Raw genomic sequence first — 9,909 nt, forward strand, 5'->3', positions numbered from 1 at the left:
TCAAACCTCCTTGCTGTCGAGATGGCCCAAATGGGGCGGTTCTCGATATTCGGATCAGATCCGATCTCACATGTCGCTTTTGCAGAACCCCTTTCCAAGGCGGCAAATCCATGCAAAGACGCAACCGTCTTTCCACCCCCACGTGTGCCAAGAGTATGGTAGTAGTACAACGCGTAAGAGAGTCGACGCGTTTCGGATAACATCCTCCTACTTAACTTTCATGTGCCGTTTCCTCCGAAATCCAGCTACCTTCCCTTCAAGTCAATTGCTCAAAGCTTACGCAGGATCGCCTTAGACCAGACGTGGCACGGTTTTAGTTTGAACTAAAATTAGACCGGATTTTGCGGTTGTTCATAGGGCCGTAAACAAATCGAGTCTTAATAAATAATTTGAGTTTGATGTGTTGAGGGTGGATTCGAGTTTGATTTTTGATAAGTTGGAACTCGAACAAGAATTAAGATTTGACTAAAGTTTCGAATAGAGTTTGAATTTATGCATATTTGATTCGTTTAAATTTGATTAATTTTTTTATATTTTAATTTATATATTTATATTATATATATATAAATTTTAATATAAGGTTATGTATGTATTATTAATAAATTACTAATAAATATAAAAAAAAAAATTTAGCCTTCGAGTCGAGCTCGAACCTATCGAATACTATAACGAATCGAATTCGAGCTCAAATTTTAAGTTCATACAGGATTCCGGTTCAATAGGTCAAAAGTTTCATTTGATTCGATTCGTTTATAATTCTAGTTATCAAATCAGAATTGGAATTATGGCCAAAACAATGATTAAAGGTAATGGTTCAGGCTCATACGAAAAAATTAGAACACAATCGAAATCAGCCGGTTCAAATAGTTTAGTTTAAAAAAAAATTAGAGAAACCAACTTAATAAGAAAATTGGGTCATTTTTCCCTTTTCGTTTTCAATTTAACGAAAAAATTATGCATCTCTTGTTTTATTTAAAAACATTTAATAAATGCAAGATATTTTTTTCAAAAAAATTTGTATCTCTCTTTTCTTTTCCTTGTAGTTAATACTACAATGAGAGTCTTATTTTTCTTCTATATTTGTCCTATTTAATTCGTATCAGTTCTATAATCACAAGGGACCAAACGTAACTAGAAGTAACCAAAATCGCAACTAGAAGGAATTAAAATCACCTCGACAATTTCAATCTTATGCTAGTACTATTTTATGAGTGTACCAAACATCCTATTTTATGAGTGTACCAAACATCCTAAAGGGACTTTGCTTGTTATCTGGGTGCAGGTTGCATAAGTAAAACAATAACGTAGATTAGCCAGTCAAATGACTTCATTAATCGAGACCAATCTGCATGGTTCTGCAAATCAAACCTTCTTATCACGACACAAAAGATAAATGAAATCCACTAATTTAAAATCAATTATCTTTTGGTTATTTATTGGTGGTCGTTGTAGGACACGTATGAGATAATTGGTTGGTATGATTAGGCAGGAAATGATTTTACAAAGTTAGACATCGTATTAATATATTAAGTAAAAGTCCGGCGATGCTTTCTTGGCCTCCTGCCGTCGTGAAGCAAGAATAACTTCCAGCGGCGACGGCTATGAACCAGCTAACACGTAGTTGGTCGGCACAACGTTTCTCAAAATTTAGGAATCACTTCCCCCTTGCAAAACACTTATGCAACATATACACTCATTATGGATTAATCTTCTGTACAATGATACTTATTGTATATTATGTATATATTTTTATTATTAAATGCATGACACATAATTCGAGTTTAAATTTAAAACTCAAATATTGCATGTCATATAAAATTAACTCGTATAGTATACACTTAGTTTGTGATTTAAAATGAATTATTGGATGTCCACAGTACAAACTTCGTATGTATTCGCGTTAATTTGTCATTGTAAAGTTACTCTAGAAACGGTACCTTCCTAATTAAGTACTTAAATCTACTCTTTTATTCTGTTCAAATTTCAAAATTATAGGAGTATTAATTAGTTGGTGAAGTAATGAACCCTCATTTTTAACTTGCTGTGACAAAACAAGTGAAAATACCATTATTTACAATTTTTTTTTGCAATTTCTGGAAACACATTTTCTAACAAATTTTTATCTTAGATATATATCATATCAAAAAAGTATTACAGTAATAATAATATCAAAAGAATTTTTCTGAAATAATTTTCAAACCACACCAAAACCTTGTTTGATAAATCAATTTAGGATTTAAATTTAATATGTTCAGAACTTAAGTTTCCAATTTAATACCTAAATTTAACGTGTTCAAAACTTCAAATCTTAACATGTTCAGACGTATTTGATAACAAAAAATAGAACGTCTTAATCAATTAAGTAGTTCTGAATTTGTTAGACAAAACTCACTCAAAATAATAAATTATACGTTATTCACTTATCACGTAGTATCTATTATATCCGAATTTCAAAATTTTAATACTTAACAATTCGGTAACTTAATACATTCAAATTTTAAATTTATCAAACACAAGATGAGTGTTTCTGTTATTGGTGCTAACTCAATTAAAAGGCCTTGTACAGCGTCTACATGCTTGCATGATTGGGACGGAGCAACGCACGGGGGTGACTCACGCGCAGACTGTAGAGTACAATCGCCGCACAACATCTTGGCACCGACAGTAGCCGACAAGATCACCATTGACTAGCCAAAAAATCTTGATATATATCCACTGAAACAGTGAATTTTGCGATATTTTGAAGCTTGAGTTTGTTTATTTGTTGTGGAATTTCTAAAGTGATTTACAAGAAGTTTCCGTTTGAATTGTTATTTTTATGAATTGTTATAAAAAAATATATTGTAATAATTTAATATATATATAATAAAAATAATAATTAAAAAATATGTTCACATAAAAAATGAATTTTTTTTTTTAATGAAAAATCACAATCCAAACAAGATGCATTTGAACTTTGAAATGAATGCATCACTTGAAATTGTAGCCAACTTTTTCAAAGTTCTTCTGATAGAATTAAGTGTACTACTATTGCTTTATGTGATTTGTACTACTTTTGTATTTATACCAGTCATAAATCAATGCATCTTTTGTACTTGTCTTTAAGTTTTAGGAAAAGGGAAACAAACAATCACTTGAATCAAACATACGAAGTGAGTTGATAGATTGAAACCCCTTTAGCTATTCTTTATCATCTAGCCATTAACAACACCACAGGAAAAGAGAATTTAACATGCCCTCATGTGAATCATGCAAAATTTGCATAAATTTTTGTTCATAAATACAGAAGTTTAAGTATCAGCATGGGCAAGGAAGGCAGGGACATTTGCACAAGCACCATACACATTTGCAGATCTTAAACCAGCTAAAAACGTGTCGTCAATGTTAAATGTTTGGGTGGTTGAGATGGGAGGCTCTGATTTTTTTCATTAACAAAAGTAGCAAAACATTCTCTTGATAAATTTTCAATGGCCACAGTCACAAACGGGGCAGGGAGAATGGCAATTGCACCATTGACATGTACAGCCGCTGTTTTCACCAATTCCAGGGGACATTACTGGTGAAGTTGTCAAGTTTTGGGCGGTGGATCTTGTCCATGTTGGAAGTTGAAGATAAAAATATCAACAAAAGGGAAATCAATGAAGACAAAGAGGAAGTTGGTATTTTAAGGGTTTATATAGACTTGGCAAGAATGTAGATACTGGGAAAAAGCTTATTTTGATTGAGATTAATCTTTCCTACACAATGTCAGCGTTGGACGAGTGATAGTTATACAAAATTTGAACTTAAAATTTAACTTTTTCACATATGTCATGGATCTAAAGGTGATAGTTCAGTGTATATAAGATTTACTCTTTCAATTATTGGGCAAATGATTAATCTTATTAGGAAGGACGTTACGGTTGGTCATTATTGTCTTCCCTTATATTATATATAACATTTTTTTTCCAAGACTCCATATTTGGTGTCATTAATAAGATATCTGGTGTAATTTGTTACAATACAAGTTAATACTAAGACTAGTTTTTGGGCCCTGCGCCAAGCGCCGGGTAGCCTGTGTTGGGGGTGATGGATTTTGTTGTGTGATTGGGAGGATTTTGTTGATGGAAAGACCAAGACACCCCACGAAGTCATCAGAATTACCATCGAAACTGACCCATGGCTGCACTGTAGCTATTCCCCCTTCCCCCTTTTATATATTTAAGATATTTGGTGCAATTAATAAGATATTTGGTGTAATTTGTTACCATGCAAGGAGAAGCAACACGTTATTTCAGTGACAAGGCATATTCATAACGTGCACAGCCTGCTCGGATAGGGGTCACTACATTTACAGAGGGTCCAAAGAAACAAATTGAGACCCAAATTAAATTTCTAAATGGGTCCAAAGGTAAAAACTTTATATGTAAAGCCCAAAAGAATTGGATACTGATTAGACCCGCACAGTTACTAATGTATTGGCCATTGGTCATCAAAAGTTCAAAGATTCTACCATCACAAAAGATTTTTGTACTCCCGCGAAACTAATTAAGCTCCTAATTCAGTGGAATTCTACTAGTTTATTAATAATAAAAGCACACAAATTTCATAAATATATATGTAACTTTTTGGCATTAACATGTATACACACGTATATAAACTATATTTATGTGCAGTAGAAATTTAGAAAACTGTAAAATAAGTTTAAATTGCTCAATTTTGACTGTATGACAACAATTGATAGATTATGCTAATTTACTGAAGAGATTACCTAGTGCGCATGTGCTCTTTTTATTTATTTTTCATATTAATCTTTATAAGAGTAAATTAAGTAATATAATCTATACATAATTGTTAAAGATTAGTTGTAAAATTAAATTTTCTTTATCTATAAGATGCAAATAATCCAGAATACGCCACTTCTTTCGTAAGATGTTAAATTTTGGGTTTCTATATTTATAAGGCATAATATTTACATAAAACACAAAATATAACACTTTTTTTTGTGACTTTTTTTTTAACAAATTTCTTAAAGTTCATTTAAAATATTCACGATTTTTATGAATGTCGGTAAATTAGTCTCATGATGTATTCCTACATTTCAAAGTCTTGGGGGATCAAAATGCGCATTCCAAATATGAGGGGGCTAAAAATTACTAATTTCAAACGTGAGGGACTGTTTGTGTGATAGTCCCCTGTTCACAAGTTCCCACCAATAATCACTCTTTTAACTTCTATACCAACTATACCAGACTTGTTGGCATGAAAGATAGCAAACTTGTTGGTTATGAAAGTACTTTTCCCTGTAAAATCTGCCAAGGCCAACACAATTCCGCCCTTTTACCTGCTGAAATTCTTGCATAGCTTGAGCAAACGAAGTTGTTCAGTTACTTTACCAGCATCAGAACCACAGACACCACCAACAGCCCATCTTTCTCCAGATGATCTCAACAATCTCCTTAATAAAGCAACTCAAGCAAAAAGTATCAGACATGCCACCCAAATCCACACCCAACTCATCATCCAAGACTACATTTTTCTCCCTTTCCTCTTCAACAGTCTCCTCAACTTGTATGCTAAATGTGGCCACCTCAACCAAGCACTTGCATTCTTCAACGCTCCAACGGTGCAAGCAAGAAGAACCCTTAATTTTGAGCACAAGAATGTAGTCACTTGGACATCTGTTATTACTCAACTGTCACATTACCACAAGCCCTTTAAAGCTCTCACCTTTTTCAATGATATGAGGAGGACCGGTGTTTACCCGAACCACTTCACCTTTTCTGCTCTTTTGCCAGCTTGTGCTGATAGTTTGATAATTTTTCATGGACATCAGATTCATTGTTTGATTCGTAAACATGGGTTCGAGAGTGATTTGTTTGTGGGTAGTGCTTTGTTGAATATGTATGCGAAATGTGGTGATGTTATGTTAGCGAAGACGGTGTTTGATGAAATGCCTGAAAGAAATATTGTTTCTTGGAATTCTATGATCGTCGGGTGCTTGCAAAACAGCCTTCATAATGAGGCTTTTGGGGTTTTTGTAGAAGTTCTTCGTGAGGGGTCCTTGGTTCCTGATCAAGTGAGTATTTCTGGTGTTTTAAGTGCTTGTGCTAATATGGGTGCTGGTTTGAATGGTGGGAGACAAGTTCACGGAGTTGTTGTGAAACATAGGTTGGTTTCTTTAGCCTATGTGAGGAACTCTTTAATGGACATGTATTTCAAGTGTGGGTGCTTTGATGATGGTTTTAAGTTGTGTGGCGCTTTAGAGGACAGAGATGTTGTTACATGGAATATAATGATCATGGGGTGTGTTGAGAATGACAACTTTGAGGAGGCTTGCAACCACTTTTGGGTGATGAGGCGCGAAGGAGTTTCACCTGATGAGGCATCATTTTCCTCTGTACTTCATGCTGCTGCTTGTATTGCAGCACTGGATCAGGGTACTTTGATACATAGTCAGATGGTAAAGGCTGGCTTTGACAGAAATACATGTGTTGCGAGCTCATTGATAACTTTGTATGCTAAATGTGGAAGCTTGGCTGATTCTCAACGGGTTTTTAACCAGTGCGAGGAAAATAATGTGGTATCTTGGACGGCAATAATATCGGCATACCAGCAACATGGCTGTGCAAGCCAAGTAATAACTTTGTTTGAAGACATGCTGCGCAAGGGGATTAAACCTGATTATATAACCTTTGTATGTCTCTTATCAGCTTGTAGTCATAGCGGGCTCATTGATGAAGGATTTTCTTACTTCCATTCAATGACACAGAGGCACGATATGAAACCCGGCCACGAACACTATGCCTGCATGGTTGACATGCTTAGTCGTGCGGGTCGATTGCAAGAAGCCAAGAAATTTGTGGAAACAATGCCAATTCAGGCTGATGCATCTATCTGGGGGGCTTTGCTTGGAGCTTGTAGGAATTATGGAAATCTTGAGATGGGTAGAGTAGTTGCAGAGAAGCTTTTCAAAATTGAGCCAGATAACCCAGGAAATTATGTGCTTCTTTCGGACATGTATTCACGTCGTGGGAAACTAGAAGAAGCAGATGAAATTAGGAGGTTAATGGGTGTCAACAGGGTTAAAAAAGAGCCTGGTTGTAGTTGGCTTGACATTAAGAACACCACCTATGTCTTCAAAGTTCATGACAGGTCACACTCTAGAACCCATGAAATCTATAAGATGCTGGAGAAGATGGAGGAGATGGTAAAGCAGAAAGGCTATGACGGTGAAACAGGAAGAAAAGATGGCGTGGACGGACACAAGAGCTCATGGTATCATAGTGAAAGACTTGCCCTAGCATTTGGACTCCTGACTGTTCCTTTAGGAGCTCCCATTAGAATAAAGAAGAATCTTAGGACTTGTAATGATTGCCATACAGTCATGAAGTTTGCTTCAGAGATTTTCAACAGAGAAATAATTGTTAGGGATATAAATCGATTTCATAGGTTCACCAATGGTTTATGTTCATGTGGTGATTACTGGTGAAAGGAAGCTCATGCTCCAGTCTCAGTTCACATCTTTTGGCCTAATCTTCTAACATGGCTCCTTTTGTTCATTTGACATGTCCTTGGCATTTTCCCCTTTTCTTAAAAACCCTGAACACAAACCCCATTAATCATGTGATCACTTATATTTCCTTATGATGAGCGTTAAACGGTGAAAGTAATTATTTCTCTAACGACGCATAAAAATGTAGGATGTTCTATTTGGATCAATGAGCTTTATCTGAACTTATCACACGTTATGGCATAGGTGCGGAATTTACTTTATTGATCCAGTGCTTGGTATCTTCTTTCTATTACAAAAGACATTTGCCTTTCGCTTTTTTCCCTGTTAGGTTTTGCCTTGTACTTATCCTATTTTACTAGCTGTAGTCTTTTTTTGCACTGTGGCACTGACTGATAGATGTAAATTTTCTGGGGAAATATGTTGGTGAAAGCTATAGAACGCCGGGGATGTTCCTCAAAAAAAAAAAAAAAAAAAAAAATCACGCTGGGGATGTTGAAGAGCATGATAATTCTTTGTAACAGGAACGCTCTTTGTATCTTATTTGAGTTTCGGACTTTCTCTGTCGCTTGTCAGATGCTTGGGGATATAGGTTTCATGCCTATGAGCTTGCAGACAAACAATCACCGGCGTACTACTTGATCTGTTGTACTTGCATTTCTCACTTTGACATGGTGCTGAAGTCGCACAGGCACTTAAAAAAACTGTCAGGCTTCAAACCTCTCTGGCTCTGTGCACAGTGAAAATGGTGCAACTCTCCACTAACTAGTTTCCTTACATTTGAAATACGACATTTCAGTCAGCTAAATCTAAATCATAAATCCGTTTCAAGTTTTCTAAGCCCTATATCAAAAAAGTCATTATCCCAAGATCATGGGCCACTTCACTTATTACCAGTTGATTTTGATTTGGATGCTCAAGTTCTTCACAGTGCTCATGTGGAATGACGATATAAAGCCTTGTGCTATAAGTATCTATGCTTTCCTTCATTTGGACAATGTTTGAATAAAGGAAAAGATGTGTGGGAGTTGAAGTTTAGGAAAGTGAGGTCAAACTTCCATCGAAGAGAAGCAAATGACAGGCCTTTATAAAAATTCTCGTATAATCGAGAATGAAGTTTTCATTCTGTACATGTTAGATCATGAAGGAAAGTGAAAATTACATTCCTTATGCAGTTGGCTGTGAAGCAAAAATCTGAGGAAAAATGGGAAGCTAATGTTAGTTAGTGGAAATTATTAAAAATATTGTGCAAAACTAAATTTTTTCTATCAAAAACCTGCAAGTTTTGCAGGAAAGAAATGCAGGAATGAGCAGGACAATGCAAGAGAATTTCAATTTTTCCATTGCCCAATCACACACAAAGGAAGATATAATGAATTCCCATCACTTTCCTGGACTTTCCCTTTTAAGAATTATAAATAAAAGGGAGAGCATTGGGTATGATGTAAACTTTTTTCGTCATTTTATAAATTTTCAATTTATACCACGTAATCACTAAATTATACCTTTACCATTACATATTGCCTATATTATCAAGCAACTTAAGTACAACTCATTTTCACCCAAACCATCCAAAAACATTAGTGTAACCACCAAATTATAGTTCTTCTATTGTTAGTTGAGTAAGAGATAGGGCTTCCAGCACCTATGTTTCCTAGAATCTGGTAGTGTTAAGAGAATGAATTAGGCTTGTAAATTAGAAATATGGGCTTTAGATAAAGACAAAAAAGAACAGCAAGGGTCGATAATCTGCGTCTATATAATTAAACATACAAGATATGATTAGTCTAGGGGATATCTTATGGCTATTTTCTGAAATTCATGCTGCTCCTGCAGATTGCTTGTCATCTGCAGCTCGCTCTATCTGACTTTTCTTGTCTGTTTATATCCCTGTTACCCTCTTTTATTATGTTCTGATGCAAAACTAATATATGCTATCTGAAGCTGAAGAGATCTGCCATCCCATACCTGTCCTGAAAGAGAGAAAGAGAGAGGGAAGCATAAGAATAACAGAAACTACACTAATATGAACTCCTACGTTTGTTTGGATTGTGAATTATTAGAGATATTTTTACTGTAACACTTTTTGTGATGTGATGTATGTGAGATAAAAAGGTAATTGGGAAGATAAGAAGGTGTGTTGAAAATTGTAATGATGATATAAGCAAATATATTTTGGCAAATAAACCGCAATCCAAACAAACCATGTAGGTTTGGATTGCGGTTTATTTGCCAAAATATATTTGCTTACATCATCATTACAATTTAAATGTGACTGCTTCGCCATGCGATTTAAATGTAGCAATATACCTAGCACCTTTAATTCATCTTCGGCATATTGTAATCAAGTTTCAACATAATCATAAATCCTTAATCCTTAAGTTATTGGATAAAGATCCATTTCTACATGCTTCATG

The 9,909-nt window shown here is 35.1% G+C and overlaps 1 protein-coding gene across 1 annotated transcript; it reads left to right on the plus strand.

Moving 5' to 3' along the window:
• Positions 1 to 5,266: 5,266 nt before the first annotated feature.
• On the plus strand, positions 5,267 to 7,471 carry LOC113760298 (pentatricopeptide repeat-containing protein At3g24000, mitochondrial-like). The gene has a single exon (XM_027302853.1). The coding sequence runs from the start codon at positions 5,267 to 5,269 to the stop codon at positions 7,469 to 7,471; it is 2,205 nt and encodes a 734-aa protein (XP_027158654.1).
• The last annotated feature ends 2,438 nt before the right edge of the window (positions 7,472 to 9,909 follow it).

The sequence above is a fragment of the Coffea eugenioides genome, chromosome 2 (assembly GCF_003713205.1).
Source record: "Coffea eugenioides isolate CCC68of chromosome 2, Ceug_1.0, whole genome shotgun sequence".
Classification (NCBI taxonomy): domain Eukaryota; kingdom Viridiplantae; phylum Streptophyta; class Magnoliopsida; order Gentianales; family Rubiaceae; genus Coffea; species Coffea eugenioides.

Excerpts from the sequence above, each read along its gene's own strand:
- LOC113760298 (XM_027302853.1), top strand. The coding sequence starts at position 5,267 with ATGAAAGTACTTTTCCCTGTAAAATCTGCCAAGGCCAACACAATTCCG.